Source organism: Quercus robur, chromosome 11 (genome assembly GCF_932294415.1).
Source record: "Quercus robur chromosome 11, dhQueRobu3.1, whole genome shotgun sequence".
NCBI classification, from domain to species: Eukaryota; Viridiplantae; Streptophyta; class Magnoliopsida; order Fagales; family Fagaceae; genus Quercus; species Quercus robur.
In genome coordinates, this window is record NC_065544.1 from 55601544 (window position 1) to 55628448 (window position 26905).

The 26905-nt window shown below is 40.4% G+C and overlaps 2 protein-coding genes across 2 annotated transcripts; both read left to right on the top strand.

Annotated features, from left to right (window-relative positions):
• The first annotated feature begins 616 nt into the window (after window positions 1–616).
• Window positions 617–2859, top strand: LOC126705272 (uncharacterized). The gene is made up of 3 exons (XM_050404162.1): window positions 617–1516; window positions 1564–2277; window positions 2437–2859. Exons 1-3 carry the CDS (start codon window positions 617–619, stop codon window positions 2857–2859), a joined length of 2037 nt encoding a protein of 678 aa, XP_050260119.1.
• A 7016-nt stretch (window positions 2860–9875) lies between these two features.
• Window positions 9876–10803, top strand: LOC126705273 (BAG family molecular chaperone regulator 5, mitochondrial-like). Its single transcript, XM_050404163.1, has 2 exons — window positions 9876–9883; window positions 10169–10803. Exons 1-2 carry the CDS (start codon window positions 9876–9878, stop codon window positions 10659–10661), a joined length of 501 nt encoding a protein of 166 aa, XP_050260120.1. The 3' UTR covers window positions 10662–10803.
• The last annotated feature ends 16102 nt before the right edge of the window (window positions 10804–26905 follow it).

The window sequence follows — 26905 nt, forward strand, 5'->3', positions numbered from 1 at the left end:
GATCACATTACCCTGACGAGATCAACACTAGTGACGAGGTAAAGCTTGACGACAAACGAGTCATCACTGACGAGGTAAAGAAAATCATTCAATGGCGCCAGCAGGTAACCTGGACAGTTACGAAACCAGCAAAGCAGACCGTTGGAGCCTAATAAAAGCCCCATAATTGGGCTGAAGGCGTTACAAGAAAGAGGCATTAACACCCCAACGGCTAGCAGTTAAGCTCACATATATAAAGTCCACACATTGACAGCAGAAGGTACATATATACAAAAGCTCACTAAAAATACCTATTATCTTCTAGTTCTGTGAATTGTTATATTGTTCTAACTTTGACATCGGATGCGCTATGGCAGGCACCACACCGGTGACCACCTTACCTGTAGATAATCAGCTGCTGACAGGGAGTTCCGTCTGCCTACTGTGACTGACGAGTTTGCACCTCATCAGTTTGGCGCTGTCTGTGGGAACGATATTTTCAGATTCATATCTGAGAGCGTAGTTCCCATCAACCCTCTACATTCAGATGGAATCCAACCCAGACTCAGCAGCCTTGGCCTAGCAAGTCCAGGCCCTTGCAGCCACCATTGAAGAACTCACCAAACAGAACCAGGAAATGAAGCTACGGCTTCAGCAAGTCCAACAGGCTCAACAGGAAGAGAACCAGTCCAAAGATAACATGGAGGAAGAAGGGGATAGTCAACGGAGAGGAACCCCTCATAGACGAACTATTCCGGACGAGCAAAACTCGGACCTCCTTCGAGAAATGAGAAAGGAAATGGACAAGCTGAGGAGCGCCATTAAAGAAAAGACGGACCGAAGCGTGGACAAAATGGTAAGAGCTACGGATTCACCCTTCACCGCCGCGGTACTAGAATGCCCTATGCCTTCAAAATTTCGCTTACCTCAGCTTGAGCCATTCGACGGGCTAAAGGACCCCCAGGATCACCTTAATACCTTCAAGACGACTCTGGGACTTCAACAACCACCTGACGAGATACTGTGCCGTTCCTTCCCGACAACTCTCAAAGGAGCTGCAAGAGAATGGTTTACTAAGTTACCAAACTCGTCCATAGACAACTTCGATCAGCTGAGTAGTGCCTTCTTGCGCCACTTCATAGGGGGACAACGCCCAAGGAGACCAGTAGACTACTTACTCACCATAAGACAGGGAGAGAAGGAGACTCTAAGGTCATATGTCAAGCGATTCACCCGGGAAACTCTGGAGGTAGACGAAACTGATGACAAAGTACAGCTGACGACTTTCAAAGCAGGGTTGAGATCCAGAGACCTCGTGGCCTCTCTTGCAAAGAACCCCCCAAAGACGATGGCGGAGATGCTCCTGAAGGCACAAAAGTACATGAACGCGGAAGATGCCCTAGTTGCCATAAAAGATACCGAGAGGCCAGGAGACAAGGCCAAGAGGGAAGACGACCATAGGGGGCAAAAGAGAGACAGACCAGATCGTCGGAACAATGACGGGAATAGGAGGAAGGACGATAAAAATCCTCGGACGGTAAAATTTACTCCCTTGGTTATGCCGTTGACAAGATTTTCACGCAGATCAAGGACGAGCACTATCTCAAATGGCCCAGGCCATTACACTCATCCCCCAACGTACGTGACAAGAACAAGTATTGCCGGTTCCATAGAGACCACGGCCACAACACAGAAGATTGCAGAGACCTGAAGGAGCAAATAGAGGAATTAATACGGAAAGGGAAGTTACAGAAGTATGTAAAGAAAGGAGAATATAGCAAGTTCAGAGACAACAATAGGACCCAGCGTGAATCCTTCACTCGAGAGGACGACCATCCGTCCCAGCCTCCACGCAAAGTGATCGGGGAGATAAACACGATCACAGGAGGACCATTCTCAGGAGGATCATTTAGATCACTCAGAAAAGCATACCATAGACAGGTGAACAACGTCCACACCATGCCTCCGTCCAAGCACCGACGAACATGCCAGGACATGTCCTTCAGTGAAGGAGACGCCAAGGGAGTAAAGCAGCCCCACAACGATCCCCTGGTCATAATGCTGAATATAGAAGGGTTCAATACCAAAAGGATCCTTGTTGATAACGAGAGCTCAGCGGACATCATCTACTTCCCAGCCTTCCAGCAGCTGAGATTAGATCCAAAAAGGCTTCGCCCTTTTGACTATCCACTCGTCAGCTTCAGTGGAGACAGGGTCTACCCCAGGAGTATAGTGACACTGACGGTGACGGCAGAGACCTACCCATTGCAGTTGACCAAACAAGTAGACTTCCTGGTGGTAGATTGCCCCTCATCCTACAATGTCATCATTGGGAGGCCCACCCTCAACAAGTGGAAGGCGGCGACGTCAACCTACAGTTTGAAGGTGAAATTCCCGACAGACAATGGCGTGGGTGAAGTGAAAGGTGATCAAGTCCTGGCAAGGGAATGCTATCAGGCCGTACTGGTAGGAAAGGAGAACCACACGTGGACGATTGAAGAAAAAGAGGAAAACGGGATGGAGACCTTGGAAACAGTGGAATTGGTAGAAGGAAATGCGGACAAGACGACCCAGATAGGGACGACGCTAAGTCCCGAGATGAGAACAAGACTCATAAAGTTCCTTAAAGAGAATCTAGATGTCTTTGCATGGAGTCAGGAGGACATGCCAGGCATATCTCCAGAAGTCATCCAGCATAGGTTGAATGTGGACCCCAGCAGGAAGCCCGTTCAGCAACGACGAAGAACCTTTGCCCCAGAGCGAGATCAGGCAGTTGCAGAGGAAGTAACCAAACTCTTGACGGCTGGATTCATCCGGGAAGTATATTATCCTGAATGGCTTGCCAACGTCGTCCTGGTAAAGAAAGCGAACGGAAAATGAAGAATGTGTGTAGACTTCACCGATCTGAACAAAGCATGCCCAAAGGACAGCTTCCCTCTACCAAGGATAGACCAACTCGTGGACTCCACCGCCGGACACAAGTTACTGACGTTCATGGACGCCTTCTCAGGGTACAACCAGATAAAGATGGCTGAAGAAGACCAGGAGAAGACAGCCTTCATCACAAGTCAAGGACTCTACTGTTACAAGGTGATGCCTTTTGGGCTGAAAAATGCTAGAGCTACGTATCAGAGAATGGTAAACAAAATGTTCAGCCAACAGATTGGTAGGAACATGGAGGTGTACGTGGACGATATGCTCGTCAAGAGCAAGGAAGAGCTCACACATCTGGACGACTTGGAGGAAACTTTTGCAACCCTAAAAAAACACCAGATGAAGTTGAATCCAAGCAAGTGTGTTTTTGGGGTAGCCTCGGGGAAGTTCTTGGGATTCATGGTGTCCCAGAGAGGAATAGAAGCAAATCCAGAGAAAGTACGAGCTATCATTGACATGGCCTCACCCAAAACCGTCAAGGATGTTCAAAAACTCACAGGAAGAATAGCAGCTTTAAACAGGTTCGTCTCTAGGGCCACGGACAAATGCCTGCCCTTCTTTAAGACCTTGAAGCAGGCTTTTGCTTGGACCGACGAGTACGAAGCGGCGTTCCAAGAGCTGAAGCAATACCTGAGCAGTCCGCCTCTCCTAAGCCAGTCCAAAGAAGGAGAAAACCTATACCTGTACCTGGCGGTGTCAGCCTCGGCAGTAAGTGCAGCTTTGATTAGAGAAGAAGGCAAGAAGCAACTCCCGGTTTACTACGTCAGCCAAGCTTTCCAAGGGGCTGAGTCCAGATACCCAAGGATCGAAAAGATTGCGTTTGCACTAATAGTGGTCTCGCGCAAGCTCAGGCAATATTTCCAGTCAAATCCTATTCTCGTAATGACGGACCAACCAATCAAGAAGTCAATGAGCAAGCCAGAAGCAGCAGGGAGAATGGTCCAGTAGGCAATTGAACTTAGTCAATTTGACATCGAGTACCATCCAAGAACAGCGATCAAGGCACAAGCTCTGGCGGACTTCATCGCAGAATTCACGATCCCTGACGAAGACAGGATTACCGACGAAGCAGATAAACTAATAATACAGACTGATGGTTCGTCAGCCTAAAAGAAGGGGGGAGTAGGGGCCATCATAACCACCCCCGATGGAGAAGTGCTGAAATATGGGGTCCAACTAAAGTTCCCAGCCACTAACAGCGAAGCTGAATACGAAGGAATACTGACGGGACTGAGGCTTGGGAAAGCTCTTGGTGCCAAAAATTTGTTGATCCAAAGTGATTCAAAGCTAGTGATTGGACAGATCAAGGGAGAATACGAGGCAAAAGAAGAAAGGATGCAGAAGTACCTCAAGTTGGCAAGACAACTAGCTCAGGAATTCGATACAGTGGAGTTCATACAAATCCCAAGAAGTCAGAATATGGGGGCTGACGAAGTGTCAAAGCTAGCGTCATCAAAAGAAGAAGGGACTTGCACGGACTTGACGATGGAAGTCCAAAAACACCCTAGTATCGAGGAAGTTGCAACATTCACCATCCAGAGCACTGATACCTGGATGACGCCCATAATGTCCTTCCTCCAAGATGGGCACCTACCTCAAAACACTGAAGAAGCCAGAAAGATCAAGAAGAGGGCAGCTAGATTCACGATCCTGAATGACGTCTTGTACAAGAGAGGCTTCTCTATGCCTTACTTGAAGTGCATCGACGAGGAAGAAGCCAAATACATCTTGGCGGAAGTACACGGAGGAATTTGTGGCGACCATGCCGGCTCCAGATCCCTAGTAAACAAAGTGGTAAGGGCAGGATATTTTTGGCCAACCATGCAGGTGGACGCTGCTGAGATCGTCAGGAGGTGCGACAAATGCCAACGATACGGGAATGTGCAGCGGCTTCCAGCAGAGAAAATGACGACCATAGCTTCCCCATGGCCATTTGCACAATGGGGAATCGATATCGTCGGTCCTCTGCCCCAAGGTAAAGGTCAGGTAAAATTCCTTCTTGTTGCTATTGACTATTTCACAAAATGGGTTGAAGCAGAGGCCCTAGCAACAATCACCGAGGCTCGGATCCAGAACTTTGTGTGGAAGAACATAATCTGCAGGTTCGGGATTCCCTCGACGATCATATCAGACAATGGAAGGCAGTTCGACAGTCAAGGCTTCAAGGAATTCTGCTCAAACCTTGGGATCAAGAATCGGTTCTCATCCCCAGGGCATCCTCAGGCAAACGGGCAAACGGAAGTGACGAACCGGACGCTGCTCAAGATTATCAAGACCAGACTGGACGATGCGAAAGGTGCCTGGCCAGAAGAACTACCAAATGTCCTGTGGGTTTACAGAACCACCGCCAGAACCCCAACAGGAGAAACCCCCTTCAGGCTTACCTATGGTACAGAAGCAGTAATCCTAGTCGAAGTAGGGGTCACAAGCATCAGGCGTGGAACTTTCAACAAAGAGATCAATGACGACGAACTACGACTTAACCTAGATTGTCTGGTTGAAGTAAGAGTCAACGCATCCAGTAAGATGACGAAATATCAAAGAAAGATGGCCGAATACTATGACAAAAGGGTCAAACTGAGACGCCTGGACATAGGTGACCTCGTCCTACGCAGGACCACCATGGCAACTAAAGACCCTACCCAGGGAAAGCTGGGTCCAACGTGGGAAGGTCCCTATCGAGTCATTCACTACTCAAGACAAGGAAGTTATCACCTGGAAGCCATGGACGGACAAAGGCTTCCTCGACCCTGGAATATTGAGCATTTAAAAAAGTACCACCAGTAAATGTAATAGACAAAGGCAATTACTCCTGAATTCAATAAAAAATTCTTATTCTTTGATATCTTTATGCAGACAGGTCCAGTCAATTGTAAGCCAAACTAACAAGAGTACACCTTGACGAGTGTATGTTACCGACGACAACACCAACAAATATGAGAAAAAGGGCTAAGTGATAAGATTCCGCCAAGACGGATGTAAATCACTGACGAAGCCCTAAGTGACGAGATTCCTTAATGGGATGTGATTCACCAAAAAAAAAAGAAAAAGAAAAAAGGGCCAAGTGATAAGATTCCGCCAAGACGGATGTAAATCACTGACGAAGCCCTAAGTGACGAGATTCCTTAATGGATGTGAGTCACCATAAAAAAAAAAAGGAAAAAGTGGCCAAGTGATAAGATTCCGCCGAGACGGATGTAAATCACTGACGAAGCCCTAAGTGATAAGATTCCGCCGAGACGGATGTAAATCACTGACGAAGGCACATGAGACGTGCTGGAGATATAAACATAATCCTAAGGCCTACGCGAATGGCAAAGTCCCACTGAACGAACTAAGGACACTGACGAACCAGCAAGGAAAAGAACAAAAGGAAGAAGAAGAAGGATAGAAACCCACAACAAGGATAAAAAAATGACGAGCAAATCACAAGGAATTTGCACTAAGTACCAGCTAAATACAAGGTACGCTAAATCACGCACATGTGCACAAACATAGACAGTAGTGTAACCACAAAAGCAGGTAAACATTAAATCATAGAGAAGCCCAAAAACATAGGGCAATTATCCTTGTTCTCTTAATAGGGCCAAAAGATATTGTTCTGAAAATTAAAATAAAAACAAAAAATATATGTACATCTCCCAAAAAAAAAAAAAAAAAAAAAAGGGGCCCAAAACACAACGGGCAGATATGAAAGATAAAATCTCCTAAGTGTCAGGTTCGACAGTAACATGATCGCTAGCAGCAGGAGCGTTTTCAGCAACAGGAGAGTCGTCAGCAGCAGGGGCATCGCCGTCAGGAACGGAAGACTGGGCAGCCTCGTCAGCAGCCATCACTTGATCTACCACCTCTAAATCCAGATTTGGCAGATCAACCCCTGTAGGGTACTTGACGAGGTACCGGTGGAGGAGTTCAAATCCCTTGAAATACCAACTAAAAAGTACAGTGGAATACTCCTCCGTCTGCTGAAAGGCCTCGACGGACCTGGCAGCGATTGTCTTCAACTTCTCTTTGGCCGCCTGTAGCTGGTCATCCTTCTCCAGATTCAGCTGACGCTCAACCCTTAGGTCAGAGTTTAGAGCCTTGACTTTCTCCTTCAAGGTGGCAGACTCGTCCATCGACTGTATAAGGTCCTTTTTCAAAGTCGAGTTCTCCTTCTCCAGAGCCTCCATCCTAGAAGTTAAAGAAGCCACCTTAGCCTCTTGAGTAAGACACTCAGAAGCCAGATGAAGGCTCTCCCCCAACACCTGACAAAGCAATATAAGAACATCAGAAAAAAAAAATGTGGAAAAAGAGGCCAAGGAAAAATGTATGAATAGCCTTACCTGCACAATCTTGTGGACATGCTGACTCACGACCATGTTGACAGGTACCCCAGAAAAGACCTTAAGGTCCTCAGCTTTCACAATGTTGTGTGCCTGCTCCACAGCCACACCCTCGTCATCAAAGACGGACGAGCCTACTCTCTCCTTCTCTTTGTCCTTGGCTGACAGCCTCGGCCTCTTTGATGACGGAGTAGGGATCTCCTCGACGGAGGTAGCGGGCGAAGCTACTCGGGCTCCCTCTACTCCTGAGACGATTGGGGTAGCATCCACGGAAGGAACGGCGGAAGGACCCTTCCCCGTCACACGAACCACTTTCTTGCCGATACTAGCCAAGGGTTCGTCTTTTTTGGCCCTCATCTTGGCGTACATATCCTTATTGAATTTGGTCGTCATCTCTGCAAAAAAAAAAAAAAAAAAAAAAAAAAAAAAAAGGGACTAAGAAATCCAAAGTACGCGATTGAAGGTCAGTATGGACGAAGTAAACACTTACTCTTCTTCTCCTCAATGCTGATGCTACGCAAAACGTAGGGAGACGGATCCGGGCCCAAACAGTAGAAAGCAAGTGTTCGTGGGTCAAGGAGATCGTCCCAACTCTCAATCGACTTGGAATATTCGATTGCCTTTTGAAGACGTTCCTGGTATTTGCTCTTCAACTTGGGACGCTGTTTTACTGCAAAAGGAAAGTGAATAAGTGGTTAATGACGACCGAACATGCAAGACAAAAAATAAACAGACGAGAAGAAACATAGACGCACCTAAGTTTGGGGTTCTCCACCGACGAAGTAACCTTGGGATATCACCCCAAGCCTCGCTGGAAGGGGTCTCAAAGTCATCCCCGGACACGAAAATGAAACGGGACTTCCAGTACCTGAATGACGAGGCTAGACCCTTAATGATTCTAGTCCTCCTCGTCCAAGGGACTAATTCGTAGTACCCATACTCTTTTGATTCTTTCAAACGATAAATATGGACGAGCTCACTCACTTTGATCATATCCTCGTTGGCGGCCAGCCAAATCTCCATACAATTAATGACTATCCTCCAAGAGTTCGGCATGAGCTGCCCTGGGGCAATGCCAAAATGATCCAATAGCTCCATCACCAAAGGATGGACGGGTAGCCTAAGTCCAGAGGTGAAAGCAGCCTCGTAGAAGCACACTTCACCTGGGAAGAAATGGTAGGCCCGATCCTCAGGACCAGGCCGACGAACCCGGACTTGTGCAGGGAACTGGAACCTGTCCTTGAACCTGGCCACTGTATCAGCGTCCAGCCCACACTCTTCGTTGAGAGCGTAAAAAGCCCTAACTTGACGAGGGGAAGAAACGGCTGTATCACCCTCAACCGGGCCGCCGCTAGACGACAACCCAATGTCTAACTCACTGGATCTCACCTCAGACATCCTCTTCGTCTCTCTCTCAAACCAAGCCAATGACCGACCCAAAATCGGAGATAACTCCCCTAAAACCACACTCAAACCACTACCTTCAAATAGATAGTCCCCAATCAAAGGAAAAAAGTCCCCAGAAACACCCAAAGCCGCCCCTAAGCGAGCAAAAAAGAAAGAAATTGAGGGGCAAGCTACCCAAACCTCAGAGGAATTAACCATGAAAAGGGACACCCAAACCTAAATGCCCAACATACCAAACATGAAAATAAAAAGACAAAAGGAGAAAAATCAGAGATTTATAAGGAGACTTTGAAGAAGAAATCTGAGAAATTGAAAAGTAGCGTACCTTGAAGAACGAAACAGTCGAGGCCAGAGAAATTCGTCGCCGGAGCAAGGTCAGAGTCGCTGGAGCAGGATTGGGACGGTGGCAAAAACAAGCAAAGAAAAAAGGACAAACACTCGGAGCAGAAAAAGAAAGAAAAACCAGAGTGAAGAAAAATGAAAGGTCTCTAAAACCAATAACCCAAGGAAACTGAAAAGTAGCGGGAAATCCAATGGGTCATGCCATCAATACTCCCAATCAACCTATGCCATGTGGCCACTTCCCATACTGCGCCGCCATCACACATTAAATTCGGAACGAAACCCCAAGCGTCACAAACAATTTAGGAAAAGAAACTCTTCACCTTCTGTGGCCTTCATGACACGTCACTGACGACCACAGAACCTGGGGGGCAACTGATGGGAATGACGAGATCACATTACCCTGACGAGATCAACACTAGTGACGAGGTAAAGCTTGACGACAAACGAGTCATCACTGACGAGGTAAAGAAAATCATTCAATGGTGCCAACAGGTAACCTGGACAGTTACGAAACCAGCAAAGCAGACCGTTGGAGCCTAATAAAAGCCCCATAATTGGGCTGAAGGCGTTACAAGAAAGAGGCATTAACACCCCAACGGCTAGCAGTCAAGCTCACATATATAAAGTCCACACATTGACAGCAGAAGGTACATATATACAAAAGCTCACTAAAAATACCTATTATCTTCTAGTTCTGTGAATTGTTATATTGTTCTAACTTTGGCATCGGAGACGCTGTGGCAGGCACCACACCGGTGACCACCTTACCTGTAGATAATCAGCTACTGACAGGGAGTTCCGTCTGCCTACTGTGACTGACGAGTTTGCACCTCATCAATCTCGATTGGACATCTGAACCCAAAGTTATGCTGAAAATACTAACTGATGTGCAGGTTGGAATCCTAATCTGAATTGGACTTGGATTTGGTGCAAATTTCCTTTGATTCCTTGCTCCAGTTAGACTTGAATTTAGGGATAATTACAGCAAACCCACCTGAGGTTTGGCTCGTTTACACTTTACCTACCCGTGGTTTAAAACTTATCACTTTGCCCACCTGAGGTGCCTTCCGTTAGAGATCTGTTACCCACCTCTCCTTTTGCCGTTAGAAAAACACATTTTTAGAGAAAAACAAACATAACAAAGATCAAAAAGTTAGGGTTTTTTTTTTTTGCTTAAGAACTTCACGATCTCAATCCAACTCCGCCACTAAGATCCAGTCCGCATACCGGGCCCACGCGATCCGCACCCTGTACAAAAAGATCTCAGCCGTCAGCTCCGAAGCTGATCACCTCCCCAGCTTAATCCAACGGCAGGAAACGGTGGACGCAATCTGCAGCAACGAGCGGGAGAAGCTGAGGATGAACGAGGCCCTGATGGGTCTGCTACTGAAGCTGGACTCGGTGCCCGGAGTTAATCCGACGGTGAGGGAGGCGAGGAGGAAGGTGAGTCGTCGGATCGTAGCATTGCAGGAAATACTCGTCGCTGTTTCGGAGGCAAAGACGGTTTACGACGACGACTGTTACGAATACGGGTTTGTGAGGAGCTGGGACGACGTCGTTGCAAAGATGGAGGAAGTGGTTTGTAGAGAAAGAGGAGGTGATGAGATGGAGAGGTTTTGTGCTGAGCATTTGGGGTTTCGTTGCTTGCAGAGATTTCTCAGTGGGCCCTGATCTTCTGTGCTCCGGTACAGACTCTACACCCCTATATATATATATATATAGTGTATGTATAGTTTAATAGTTGATTGTGTAAGTCTAATCTAATTTTCGTTCTCTGATTTCGTTTGTAGAAGGATCCAGATGCACAACAGTATGGACAAGAGAATAGCAATACTGTTGGTTTGTGTTTTGTTCTAAAAGAAGTTCTTAAGCAATAAAAAATTCTAACTTTTTGATCTTTGTTTTGTTTGTTTTTCTCTAAAAATGTGTTTTTCTAACGGCAAAGGGAGAGGTGGGTAACAGATCTCTAACGGAAGGCACCTCAAGTGGGCAAAGTGATAAGTTTTAAACCACGGGTAGGTAAAGTGTAAACGGGCCAAACCTCAGGTGGGTTTGCTGTAATTATCTCCTTGAATTTAATTGGGTTGGTCTTCTCTTGAATTCATGCTTGGCTAGATGTAAGTTGACTTGATTCAATTGGCCTAACCCCACTTTGCATGAAAATCCCTTGTAGATTAATTTGAAATCTTCTCATTCCTTCAAAGCACAAATGAATAGATAAATAGAAATAAAAATCAAATCAAATCAAAAGAAATAAAGGAAAACTAGCAATTTTAATAAATAAGAGGATAATAAAAATCATGTAAAAATTACACTTATCAACGGTTTGAAAGATCTGCTGGATCACATCACCATCTTTAAGACAACCCTAGGTCTTCAACAGCCCCTAGACGAGATATTGTGCAGTTCCTTCACCACCACTCTCAAGGAAGCAACATGAGTGTGGTTCAGTAAGCTACCAATATCGTTCATTGACAACTTCGAGCAATTGGGCAATTCTTTTGTACGCCATTTCGTCAGTAGACAACGCCCAAAAAGGTCGACAAACCATCTGCTCACCATCAAAAAAGGAAAGAAGGACACCTTGAGGTCATATGTGAAGCGTTTCACCAAAGAATTCCTAGAGATAGATGAAGTAGATGACAAAGCGTAGCTAACAACCTTCAAAGCTGGATTGAAATCCAGAGAATTTGTGGTCGCACTCGTGAAAAACCCTCCTTAGACGATGGTAGAAATGCTGTTGAAAGCTCAGAAGTACATGAACGCTGAAGACGTCCTAGCAGCAATAGGAGATGAGGAGAAGCCCAGAGAAAGAGAGAAGGAAAGTGAGAAAACTAGAGGGGACGTAAAAGAGAAAGGGGAGACTGTTGGGGTACTGACGGAAATAAGCGTAAAGATAATAAAACTTCGCAGACGGTAAAATTTACCCCTTTGGTTATGCCTATTGACAAAATTTTAATGCAGATTAAAGACGAACATTACCTTAAGTGGCCAAGGCTGCTGCATTCATCACCTAATGTGCGTAACAAGAAGAAATACTGCCGTTTCCATAAAGATCACGACCATTACACTGAAGATTGTAGAGACCTGAAGGAGCAGATAGAAGAACTCATCCGGAAAGGAAAGCTACAGAAGTTTGTGAAGAAAGGGGAATCCAGTAGATTTAGAAGTGATAACAAGGAGAAGCATGAAGCTGTTCCTAGGGACGAGGACAACATGTCCAACCATCTACAAAGCGCGATAGGAGAAATAAAAATGATCACAGGAGGATTGTCCGCAGGTGGATCTTTTAAATCCCTCAAAAAGTCACAACAGAGACAGATAAACAGTGTCCATAGGATACCACCCCTTAAGCAGAGAAGGACCTATTAGGGACATCCTGTTTTTAGAAGAAGATGCTAGAGGTGTGAAGCAGCTGCATGACGACCCCTTGGTTATCATGCTCATGATAGAAGGATTTAACACCAAGAGAGTCCTTATAGACAATGGCAACTCTGCAGACATTATCTACCTCTGCAACTGAAGGTAGACCCCAAAAGGTTATGGCCTTTTGAGTCCCCCCTCATCAGCTTTAGTGGAGATTGAATGTACCCTAAAGGTATAGTAGCATTGACGATCACGATGGGGTCTTACCCCCAATAGTTAACTCATCAGCTCGACTTCCTGGTAGTAGATTACCCCTCCTCGTACAACGTGATAATTGGAAGGCCCACACTCAACCGCTAGAAGGCGACAACGTCCACCTCTTGCTTGAAGGTAAAATTCCCAACGGAGAATGGCGTGGGCGAAGTAAAGGGAGATCAAGTGCTGGTTGGGAAATGCTATCAAGTGGTGTTAGCTGCAAAGGAAAACCATACATGGATGATTGAGGAGAAGGAGGAAGAGAAAGTGGAAGCCCTGGAAACTGTGGAACTGGTAGACGAAGAACTAAAGAAACCACGACGATAGGGATGACTTAAGGCGATCAAATGGAGAGAAGGCTAGTCCAATTCCTTAAAGGCAATTTAGATGTTTTTGCATGAGTCACGAGGTTATGCCAGGAATAGCGACTAAGGTCATTCAACACCGCCTGAATGTAGACCCAGAGAGAAAGCCCGTCTAGCAAAGATGACTAGTCTTTGCCCCTAAATGAAATAAAGCAATCATGGACGAGGTAAACAAATTGCTGGAGGCAGATTTTATTCGTGAGGTCTACTATCCAAACTAGCTGGCCAATGTTGTCCTAGTAAAGAAAGCAAATGAGAAATAGAGGATGTGCGTAGACTTCATAGACCTGAATAAGGCCTACCCAAAAGACAATTTCCCCTTGTCAAGAATAGATCAACTTGTGGATTCCATAGCAAGACACAAGCTCCTTACATTCATGGACGCATTCTCGGAGTACAACCAAATCAAGATGTTAGAACAAGACCAGGAGAAGATTGCTTTCATCACCAGCCAGGGGCTTTACTACTACAAGGTAATGCCCTTCGAACTGAAAAATGCAAGAGCGACCTACCAAAGGTTAGTCAACAAAATGTTCAGTAAGCAAATTGGAAGAAAAATGGAGGTATACGTGGATGACATGCTCGTCAAGAGCAAGGAGGAGTTTGCACAATTGGACGACCTTGAGGAGACCCTCACTACCCTAAGACAAAACCAGATGACGCTGACCCAGAGAAGGTGTGAGCCATATTGGAGATGACATCGCCAAGGACGGTGAAAGAAGTTCAAAAATTAACAGGGAGGATTGCAGCACTCAACAGGTTCGTCTCTAAAGCGACAGACAAGTGCTTACCCTTCTTCAAGAATTTGAAACTAGCTTTCACTTGGATGAAAGAGTGCGAGAAGGCTTTCCAAGGGTTGAGACACTACCTGAGCAACCCACCACTCTTGAGCCCATCAAAAGAAGGAGAAAACCTATATTTGTATTTAGCAGTATCAGCTACAGCCGTGAGTGCGGCCTCAAGAAGAGAATGAAACACAACTCTCGGTCTATTATGTCAGTCAAGCATTCCAAGGAGCTGAGGCAAAATACCCACTAATAGAAAAGATTGCATTCACTCTAATTATAGCATCTCGTGAGTTGCACCCCTACATCCAGGCAAATCCTATTCTGGTAATGATGGATCAGCCCATAAGGAAGTCAATGAACAAGCTCGAAGCTGCAAGAAGAATGGTGCAGTGGGCAGCGAACTTAGCCAGTTCGACATCGAGTACCACCCTAGAACAGCGATCAAGGCACCAGAGTTAGTCGACTTTATCGCCAAGTTTATGACCCTTGACGATGAAGGAGCATAGGATGAGGTGGGAGATGGATGATTTGGGTTGATGGGTTGTCAACTCAAAAAAGAGGCGGAGTAGGGATTATCATCATTACTTCTAAAAGAGATACGCTTAGATATGGAGTTCAACTTCAGTTTCCCACCACCAACAATGAGGCAGAATACGAGGCAATACTGTTTGTTTTTAGACCCCTTAAAACAATTGATTTAACCTAGGTAATTAGTCAAGTTGTTACTTAGTCCAAATTCCAAGACTAGGTTATCACAATCAAACAATCATATCATGCATAGCAACGGAAAATAAATAAGACAATGATATGATCACCCAGGAAAACCAAACCGGTAAAAAACCTGGGGAGGATTTAACCTAGCTATCCTCAAGGTAAAAAGCAAATCCACTAGAAAGAATCGAAGTTCATACAAAAGGACTTACAAGCACCCCCGCTCGACTTCCTAGCACCCCCGCTCGACTTCCTAATGCTACCAACCAGTAGAACTTACTGACACAACCACGTGCAAGCTCCGAATCCACGGACTCCTTCTTTCTTTGGCCTTTGCAAAACACAAACACCCCCGTTTGTGACTTTGAGATCCCACTCAAAGGTTTAGCAACACAAACACTCCTATTTGTGACTCCAAGACCACCCTTGAAGGTTTAGATCATCAACACCTTTGATGACAAGAGAAGGCAGCAACTTCTACAATACCGGATCTTGAGATTCAACAAGGAATGGCACCGGTAGAAGACATAAAAGAGCTTTTGGGTAGAAAACCCTAGATCTATAAAAGAGGCACAAGATGCACTCTAATCTCTCTAAAAAACTCTCAAAACCCTACCTAGGGTTAGCTTATAATGTCCTTTAAATACTGGAAAAAAGGCTTGCGATTTGGGCTTCAAACGAATAAGTTATGGCCTTTTTACGTTTTGCAGATTTTGCTGATATGCGATTTTCGATCAATCGAAAATCCCTAGCAGCAATCGAGTACCAATCGAACCAACCAGCGGGTAATTCATTTGTTTTTTTCTTGAACTTGAGTTTTTTGTCTTGGGCTTCAATGTAGACCATTCTAAACTAATGAGACTTAGTTTTTGTCATGTTTTGTCATGGTTTGCCAATATTACAAACTCAAAACCTAACAATCTCCCCCTTTGGCAATTCGTGACAAAACACACATACAACATAATGCCCAAATACATCACAAATCCCAATCTAAGACTCCTAACCTAGAAGTTGCAAGAAGAGGTAGAAGGTCTTGATCAGAATGCACTTGTCTTTCCTGAAACACTCAACAAACACATCATCGCATGTGTGGAAAGAAAGACATATAAACAGTAATATGAAACAGAATATAAAAAACAAAAGTAAATTCTAACTCTCCCCCTAAGTTAGATATATCAAAAAGTAAAAGTTTTTATATTCTCCCCCTAAACAAAAAAAACAGATCATCTATGTCTCCCCCTTTTTGTCACGTATTGACAAAGACTACCTAATCAGAAGATAGGCAGAAAATATACGCAACAGAGTAAGAGAAAATAGAGACAACTCCCCCTAGGAAGAGCAACAACTCCCCCTAAGAACCACAAAGGTTAAAAAAAATTTCTCCCCCTATAAAAATAGGAAAAACAAAACAAGGTTTGGGAAAAACAGTTTTGGGGAAAAATAAAGGGGGTGGGCATAAAGAAAAAGACACAAACCAAGTTTAAAAAAAACTAAGTTGAGGATACACATGAAGAAAAAATATTCTCACTTTCAATAAAATGCAAACATGGCACTATGTGACCCATAAACAGTTGCACGAGTAGAGAAAATATTTGCACATTTATTATCCATCATATCTCTTAAGAAAAATATTTTCTACAATTCACACATAAAAAAGGCATATACTAGAAAGTACATAGCTCAAAAATTAATCAATCAATATTTTGATCAAGTTGAGTACCCAATGTAGCAAAGTGTATGCATGTTATGTGTGAAAAACAATGAGAGATATGACTGCAAAACTGCAAGATACAAAAACAATGCAATTCATGTGAATCCTAAACATAAATGATGCATGGAAAATCAAATTTTTTTGAAGAACAGAGCAATTTAATGCAGAAACTCCTCAAAGCACACTATTTCATGAATGAAGTGCATGAGTATGAGATTAAAAGTTTTAAAAAAAACTTGAATTCAACCCAAAATCTTCCAAAAACAAGTTTTTCAACCAATTGTCCTCAAAAACTCAAACATTAAGCACATTTTGCATCAAAATCAAGGAACTTTAATCTTGGATGGCCACAACAAGATCACACACAATATAATGTACCAAGTTTAACAAAGAGTAACTTGTGTAGTGTCTGCAACTAGCAAAAACTTGAGATACATGTGAGGTGATATGTGAATAGCAATCAATCACAAAGTCTACAAAATTCATCACAAAGAATTTAAAAGAGACTATCACCTAAAGAGTTACATCATATAACTCTCACATCTCCTAGAACATAAGCTTGCAATCATGTAAGTTTCTTGAATTTATGCCTCATAATATACACACAAATTTTAAGTCATGTGATTTTGGCATCAAGCCTAATATTACACACCAATTTTAAGTATTTAAACAATTTTAAACCGAGACTTCACCTTATGTTCTTTTTGTGCATGTGCTACACTTTCTCGAGCACAAATTCTTATGATATGCACTAAGGTGTTCATGATTGGCTAGTGAACAGTGGTGAGATGGTTATTTATGCCTTTCTCTAAAAGTTCAAGTCCATCATTTAAAAACAAGTGACTTCAAGATTAAGACATAGTAGTCAAAAACCATACACATCTTTTCCACACAACATGCACTACAAATCTTCAACTAGTAGAGTGCAATAAATAAGTTCATCAAAGCTAAACAAGGTACATAAGCTTGTTATGTAAAGATAATATAGCCAATCCTTGATTATAAATCCAAGATGTGAAATACATAACACAAAAATCTTTTTGGTTTTAAAAAAATTTATGACCAAAAACAAAAAAGTACATATTATGCTAAAAGAACAATGCAAATGCAATGCATGACAGTGCTTAACTAAGCTATAGAGGGTACACAAACAAGAAATATCAATTTCTTAATTAACCCTTGAGTACATGTACAAACTAGTACATATTCACATAAAATCAAAAATAGCTTAGCACTTATATAACACATACTATCCAAGTTTCTCCACAATGTCAAGCATGTTCTAAATCAAGAGAGAGATATCATAATTCATGTAATCCTCAAGAAAAATAAAACAAGACTCAAAATAAAATATTTTTGTCTTTTTGAAAATTTTTCAATGTTTTTGGATTTTTTTTTATTTAAAAAAACTTAAAAAAAGCAAAACAACCAAAAACAAAAATAAAACATGTCCACAAACAATTGAAAGAATTAAATCAGGGACAAGTCAGCAACACTCACCTTAGAGAATCTTTTCTCACCCATCTAGCACGAGTCTTCGGCTTTGTAGGTGAAAATCCATGTGAAGCAGAGTGTATTTGAGGGATTACACTAATCTTCTGAGAAAGACTGAAATCCTGCAAATTCCTTTCACAAGCCAACAAGCTCAAATTTTTCAAAAGAATATGAAACAATTTATATGGACTTATGGCATGATAAATATCATCACAAATCCTAGACTGGAACATAGAATGCTTAAATTTCAGTTTATGACAATTAGGACGAATGTGACCGAAGACACCACAAAAGTGACAAACAGGAACAAATTTAGGAACATCAGTATTCCTAACAACAAATCTAGTCTCAGATTTTGGTTTTTACCTCAACAAAGAACAATTTGGTCTAATATGACCAACAACACCACATGGTGACAAGTAGGCACAAAAACAGATTTATTATGCTCTCTAACAATAGGTTTAGACTTAGGTTTAGAAACTTCAGCGTCAACATCAGAATTTTTACCTTTGTCTAACCTAGCAAAATAAGCCTTTTCTTTATTATTCCTCTTGAAAGGAGGAATATAAACTTTCTCAGTTTTAGGCTTAAGAGAAACATAAACAATTCTGTTATCAATAGCAGACTTGGTACAAGTCAAATTTTCAATTTTAACTTTAGATTCAACTAACTCTTGTTCCAAGCTTTTCATCTTCTCATCTTGAGATGAAATTTGATTTCTCAAAAATTCATTCTTTTTATTAGATTCATCTAATCTAACAACCAATTCCTCTTTTTCAAGATTAGCCAATTTTAACTCTTCCTTGAATTTCTTAGCAATTTTCATAGATTTCAATAATTCCTTACGAAGAGTTTCACAGGCATCAATAAAATCAACAGAAGCATGAGCAGAAACATGATCAGAAAGACACTTCAAATTATCCATGACAACAGGGGTCAAGGATTAGCTCTTAGATCAAAAGATCTAAAACAAAAGAGCAACCCGCTCTGATACCACTTGTTTGTTTTTAGACCCCTTAAAACAATTGATTTAACCTAGGTAATTAGTCAAGTTGTTACCTAGTCCAAATTCCAAGACTAGGTTATCACAATCAAACAATCATATCATGCATAGTAGTGGCAAATAAATAAGACAATGATATGATCACCCAGGAAAACCAAACCGGTAAAAAACCTGGGGAGGATTTAACCTAGCTATCCTCAAGGTAAAAAGCAAATCCACTAGAAAGAATCGAAGTTCATACAAAAGGACTTACAAGCACCCCCGCTCGACTTCCTAATGCTACCAACCAGTAGAACTTACTGACACGACCACGTGCAAGCTCCGAATCCACGAACTCCTTCTTTCTTTGGCCTTTGCAAAACACAAACACCCCCGTTTGTGACTTTGAGATCCCACTCAAAGGTTTAGCAACACAAACACTCCTGTTTGTGACTCCAAGACCACCCTTGAAGGTTTAGATCATCAACACCTTTGATGACAAGAGAACGCAGCAACTTCTACAATACCGGATCTTGAGATTCAACAAGGAATAGTACCGGTAGAAGACATAAAAGAGCTTTTGGGTAGAAAACCCTAGATCTATAAAAGAGGCACAATATGCACTCTAATCTCTCTAAAAAAACTCTCAAAACCCTACCAAGGGTTAACTTATAATGTCCTTTAAATACTGGAAAAAACGGCTCGCGATTTGGGCTTCAAACGAATAAGTTATGGTCTTTTTACGTTTTGCAGATTTTGTTGATATGCGATTTTCGATCAATCGAAAATCCCTAGCAGCAATCGAGTACCAATCGAACCAACCAGCGGGTAATTCATTTGTTTTTTTCTTGAACTTGAGTTTTTTTTCTTGGGCTTCAATGTAGACCATTCTAAACTAATGAGACTTAGTTTTTGTCATGTTTTGTCATGGTTTGCCAATATTAGAAACTCAAAACCTAACAAATATTGATGGGATTAAGGGTCAAAAAAGCGTTGGGAGCCAAAAACCTGCTCCTCCAGAGCAATTCTAAGCTGGTTATAGGGTAGATAAAAGAAGAATACGAGGCAAAGGACGATAGGATGCATAAATACCTTAGGTTGACGAAGCATCTGGCCCAAAAATTTGATCGGGTAGAGTTCGTATTGGTCCCTAAGAGCCAGAATATAGAAGCAGATGAGATAGCAAAGCAAGCATCATCAGAAGTGGGATCAACGATCACAGACTTGAAGATGGAAGTCCAGAAGCGTCCCAACATTGAAGAATTTCACACTTTCATAGTTCAAAGCGAAAACAGCTAGATGACCCCAATTCTGTTTTTTCTCCGAGACAGACGACTACCGGCAGACATCGAGGAGGCCAGAAAAGTTAGAAAGAGAGCAGCCAGGTTCACCATCTTGAACGACGCCTTGTACAAAACGGGGTTCTCTATGCCCTACTTAAAATGTGTCGAAGAAAGTGAAACTAAGTACATCCTAGAGGAGATTCACGAAGGAGTATGCAGATACCACATAGGCCCAAGATCCCTGGTAAGTAAGATCGTCAGAACAGGTTATTTCTGGCCTACTATGCAAAGAGACATGAAGGAGTTTGTTGAACAATGCTACAAGTGTCAGAGGTTTGGGAATGTTCAGTGCATCCTAGGAGAGAAGTTAACGCCCATAACCTCCCCATTGCCATTCGCCTAATTGAGGATTGACATTGTGGGCCCACTACCCCAAGGTAAAAGACTGGTAAAATTCCTACTAGTCGCAATTAACTACTTTATGAAATGGGTTGAAGCAGAAACACTACCAACTATCACGGAGGCAAAGATTCAGAGCTTTATGTGGAAAAATATAGTTTGCAGATTTGGGATACCATGGATGATAATATCAAACCACGGACAATAGTTCGACAGCCAAGACTTCAGGAACTTTTGCTCGGGACTGGGGATCAAGAAACAGTTTTCATCTTCGGGACATCCGTAAGCCAATGGATAGATGAAAGTGACGAACTGAATGCTGCTAAAGATCATCAAAGTTCGGCTGGAGAAGGCAAAGGGCACATGGCTGAAGAGAGGCCTTTAATGAGGACAGTAACAACAATCAATTAAGAGTCAACTTGGACTACCTGGATGAAGTAAGAGATGAAGCATCCCAAAAGATGACGAAATATCAGCAGAAGATGGTGAAGTTCAGAAGACTTAACATAAGAGACCTCGTTCTACATAGAGTCACGTAGCCGACAAAGGATCTAACCCAAGGGCAGCTTGGACCAACCTGGGAAGGGCCCTACAAGGTCATCCATTACTCAAAACAAGGCAGCTACCACTTGGAGACAATGGACGGGAAGAAGTTACCACAGCCATGGAACATCGAGCATCTGAAGAAATATCATCAATAAATGTAAAGTATTATTGTATTCACGAAAGTGACACTTTCATTTGAAATAAGGTAATAAAAGTACTATTCAGCCAATATTCCAACAGATTGTATGCAAGTATAGAGCACCGAAAGTAGCCGGAGTGATAAGATTCCTTAAATGGATGTAAATCACTGACGAAGCCAAAGTGATAAGATTCCTTGAATGGATGTAAATCACCTAAAAATGGCTAAGTGATAAATTCCCTTAGACAGATGTAAATCACTAATGAAGCCAAAGTGATAAGATTCCTTGAATTGATGTAAATCACCTAAAAATGGCTAAGTGATAAAATTCCCTAAGACAGATGTAAATCATTGACGAAGCCAAAGTGATAAGATTCCTTAAATGGATGTAAATCACCTAAAAATGACTAAGTGATAAAATTCTCTTAGACGGATGTAAATCAATGACAAAGCCAAAGTGATAAGATTCCTCAAATGGATGTAAATCACCTAAACAGGAATAAGTGCTAAAATTCCTTGGACGGATACAAGTCATGAACGAAAAGCATAAAGGATTCTCGCAAAAACGCAAGTCACACGCAAATCACTGAGAATGTTAGCATGACGACCATAAAAGGAATAGAAGAAGGACCATTGAAGGTATGAAAATAAACCGTAGCATAAAAATATTTTTTCCATGATCAGCAGTTAAAGCCCAAAAACACTAGGCAAAGGACATTGTCTTGAAAGCAATAATTAAAGCCCAAAAAACACTAGGCAAAAAACATTGTCTTCAAAGAAGAATGTAAAGCCCAAAAAACACATTGGGCACCCAAAAATGAAAAAAAAAAATGCTCTTGCTCAGTTCCAATTGTCACATTCATATCCTTTGGGACATATTGGAGAGGATTTACTTCCACAAGTGCTCTGTACCAATAATAACAAAAAGATGTAATTCCAGTATTGCGGGCAAGATATGGTAAGCCCTACCATAAGTGTTCCCCACAATATTGCAAAAATACAAAAAAAGAAAAATGAAAAACTCCATATTCATAAATCAGGACAATGGATGCATGCAAATGTAGGCCAGAACCTTCAAAGCACAAGACTTAATATCTTGATAACACCTATTGTATGACTGACTCTTCTAGGCAATGGCCTCAAGATGCAAACCTGAACTCTTAGTTTTTTTCTAACATATCCTACATTAGACATGTTTGGTATAGTACTGAATTAACCTTTGAATAAGGCAAGAATGAATGATCCCAGAGGTGGCTTAAAGCCCTTAGTAGTTAGAAAGAGTATGCATAATGGCCTTTGAAATGGGCATGAAGTGGCCCAAGGCATCTGTTAAAGGAACAGAGCAACCAAACGAGTCCAAAGGAAGACCAAGAACCAATCCTTGCAAGAAAGAGAGGAGAAGAAAAAATATGAAAAGGAAGCCTAAACTAAAGCCTTCATTAGGTATCCAAGTAAGAGAACTAGGCAAAAGAAACCACATACGCCAATGGGTAAAGTGAGGAAGGCATAAGGAACTCTTATCTACATCCTACCCTAGGCATGAGAGTAAGAGAAAGACCCGTCATTGTTGAAGCTCGGGGAGGAGTGTTATAGTTTTGGTATCTTGCCATGGCTTCCATCTAGGGAAAGCACCCCATGCCAAAGAGGGATACCGAGCAGTGCATGTCTTAGGAAAGGGCCATTTTGCTTGGATGTGAACAACATTAATAGTTTTCACCATTTTATGCTTTATTAGGAACCATTTTGTTGAAACCTAAACCATACCCAATAGTAGCTCTTCCATTTAGAGTTTGGACCAATGATTACCCAAAAGAGGAAAAAGGTCTTGTAAAGAAAGGGACAAGTTGGTGTGAGAGATCAGTAAACTAGATGCTCTCAAAAGGGACTTATTGAATCTCTTTGGGGGTAGATTATTTTCTAGAGTTGCCACTTATATTTTAATTATACAAAAAAAATAAGAAAAACTGTAAAATAAATAAATTTGTATTACATTGATAATTTTTACAATTGATAGAAATCTACAATGCTTAGGTCCAAGTTACATTCTAAAGAAAGTACAAGGCTTTGGTCCTAAATACATTCTATCAAAAAAAAAAAAAAATGATAAAGCGCTAATCTTTGAACCACAATTTTAGACTTAGGGACTAGGTTACAAAGTTAGAAGGCGTTAGGCACCTGCTTTGCCCAGAAGATCCAGTCTTCTAGACTTTGAATGACCATTCACATATCCACTGATCCACATACAAGACACGACACAAAACATACAACATGTTGATATTGGATCAAATTGCAAACACTCAAATTTTAGGTTTTCTCTTAGATCTAGAATTATTCTTTCAACCAAAATTCATAGATCTAATCTAAAAGGCAAGTTTTAAGATTTAGAGATTAATAAGATAGAAGTAGATCTAATATCTATGATTTATGCATGAAAAAAATATTTTTATTTCTTAATAAGAAAATACTAGATCTAGATTTATACTATGCAACGAAAACATTTTTATTAATAAAATAGTAAATTTGGAATTATTTTGTGAAAGAACATATTTTTTTATTAAGAAAATATTAGATATGGTTTTTTTTTTTAACAAAAAAAGAAAAAAAAAAAAAGAAAAAAGGTTTTTATAAGAAGAAAAAAAATAAGATGTAGTTTTGTCTAAGGAAGCGAAGAATTTAATAGATTAAAATATTAGATCTAGTTTTTAATAATAAAGAGATGGTTTTTAGAAGAGAAAATACATGGTTTTTTTTTTTTAAAGAAAATGAAAAATTTAATACATGGAAAAACTTTTTTTAATACATAAAATTTTAGATCTAAATGTATAATATGCAACAAAAAAAAAAAAAAAAAAAAAAAAACCATTTTAGATATGAAAATACTAGATCTAGATATATTATATATGAAAATAAATTTTTAACATGGAAAACAATAGATCTATGAATGATTTAAAGAGGAGTAATGATGTAGTCACAAATTTTTTTACAACATTTTTACAAATTGTTGATGTGGCAAGCTTTTTATTGGTTTTCATCTAGATTCACCATTACATCACTTTTTTATTTACCAATATTAATTCTAAAATTACGTCTTACAAATATTGATTCTAAAGCATGGGAGACAATAGATCTAATAATTCATCATGTGGGCAATTCAAATCAAACAATTAAAACATGTGTGAGAAATTCAAATTTTGCAATTAAAAACATGTTATATACCTGCCATATAGTGATGAAAGCAAAGGGGATCCCCTTAGAAATGTGAGAGATTTTTTTTTTTTTTTTTGATGAAATGAGAGATCTTGAAAATAAAATCAACTATTAGATTAATGAAATCAATGGTGAAGTTATTATCTCTCTATTGTCTAAGAGGAATGTACTAATAAATGAGAAAAACTTGAAGAGAGTTTACAAAAATTTGATCTAGTGAAGATCAGAATTCCTATACAGTTTCAGGAATCTCTAAAAAATTAATGGAATAGTGTGTGCCTCCACTATGTTAGGATTAGTGCCCTTAAATCCTATTGTATGATGCTATGTATGATATTATGTATGACTTAATATTGTGATTAATAAAATTGTTTTATTATTATCTGAAATAATGATAGCATGAATATTCGGACATTATCATATAGTCCATGAGATCCATAGTATGTGATTTACGTGATTAAGTCACAGAAGATATAAGTCACAAGTTTTTCGTAAATTCAGAATTTTAGTTCGTAGTCAGTGATGAAATTGGGCATTTCATCTGTGAAGACTATAACATGTGACTTCTAGTTGATCATGGAAGTGAAAACTTCTAGTTGATGTGTTGATATGTTTTAAGAGTTAAAACATATTGAACTGGACCGCTGTGAGATTTATTATTCTCCTAACGACTGAATAATAAATCTCACGACTTATATTTACATGAAATCTTAATCCTGAGAGAATAATGGACCTGATCATGGAATGTAGGTTGTTTTAATATATTAGGAGTAAGTTCTAAAGTAACAATTAAAACCTCAGTATCTTGGGCAGTCACATTTAGTATTGATGGAACATATATTCTCAATAAGGAATTTATAATCTCTTAACGAAGATATAAAATATTCCATTGAGATAAGTTTAATGGGTTCGGTTATTCAGAATGTTAGGCCTAACCACTTTAGTAAGGAATTACTAAATTATATATTTATGAAATTGGATTTCATAAATATATGATGAATAACTTAAAAGGATTAAACTAGGTACTCAAGGATTAAGATGTAGTGATCTACAAAGTGGCAGTATTCATTCATGACTTTGTATTACTATGAATATTTTGTGAAAGGGTTGCATGTACAATAAAGTCTTGGGATATAATTTATTAATAAGGCCTAGAGTGCAAATTATATTTATATAGTAGTATTAAATATAATTAATGGTAACTTTGGATTTGTCAAGAGTTGACAGAAAAGCTCAAGGCCCATTGGAGCTAGAGTCTTATGTGTTCCCTTTTGGTCTCACTCCAAGCCACACACTAAAACCCAATTAGAAAGGCCTAAAATGCTAGTCCAATTAGATAATTAGTTATGTGAAGAGAAACATACAGAATTTCTGTAAGAACATGAAATGGTATGCATGTGGCTGTTGGACACTTATTATTCTCTCTAAGAATATATACATATAACTGATTGAGAGACCATACTTTTTGGGCACAAGTGGAATTGGAGTAAAGATTGAAAGTGTTCTCAAGAACTTCTGATCTTTTGTTTTGAAATTCACCATACCAAGGTACACCCTCTTATTCCTAAATTCTGAAACTTACTTAGTACATGTTATCAATTGCGAATGAAGTAGATCCGTTAATTTTCCACTGCGTACATTCATATTTCCATCACTGATGGGTGAGCCCCCTTTATTTTTTGAGGTGTAAGTGGTTTCAAAAATAAGCTAAGATAACTTAAAGAGTCTGCCATTACATAGTAGGTAAGTCTTATCTTAAAAGAAATAAGATTTGGATGAGAAATGAACCAAAAAAATACGCAATAGAGGAAAATTTGCCGATTGTGCCAATTGTTACTATTAAAGTGCAAAATTGGCACTTCGGTTGGGGCTCATCGCAATCATTTATAAGCCTAAGATACATTACTAAATTCTTGACGTGGGACTTAGCACATGCTCACACAACACATACTCAAACAATCCAAACCACACAATTTAGGTATCACACATCTTATATAGTTACGAATACCTAAAGTTCCTAGGTTAAATGGTAAAGTTGTTCTAGAAAACATTTCCTTTTAGTTAATATCCCTAAATATATTTCATTTAGAGCTTCCCTTGTTAAACAATCAAGTTAATATAGAAAATCAAGTTATTAGATTGACCTTGTTAGACATTTTAGAGATTCTAAATACCCCCAACTTCCTTTGAGCTCTCATTGTGAGACAACTAGTTTGGTCTAGAATCATCTTTAAAAAATTTCGTTGTATTTTTTTTTTATTTGCTAAGTTTCTATGATTAAGAGAGTCCAAACATTGTTAACATTCTTTCACCATCCACCTCGGTTAGAATCTAGTCACAAAATTTGATGTCTTCTTTTACATTAGCATTCGCTTATTCAAAGCCTGCTAATGAGGGACATTTTGTAGACACCCCATTTTGCAACTATGTTTAACCTCACTTCAAGAGAAAAATCATTGTTTCACGACCTAAGAAAAAATTGTAATTTTACTATTAGATTTTCAAATGCTTAATTAAAAATAAATCTAGGAGCCCTAACTTCTAACTCCTAAGTCCTAACAATACTAATCGGATTTAGTTCAATAAAATTTATTTAATTTTTTCTCAAAAAAAAAAAAAATTCCTAACAATAAAAATGACATTATGAGCTTAAATAGGACTAGTGAGAA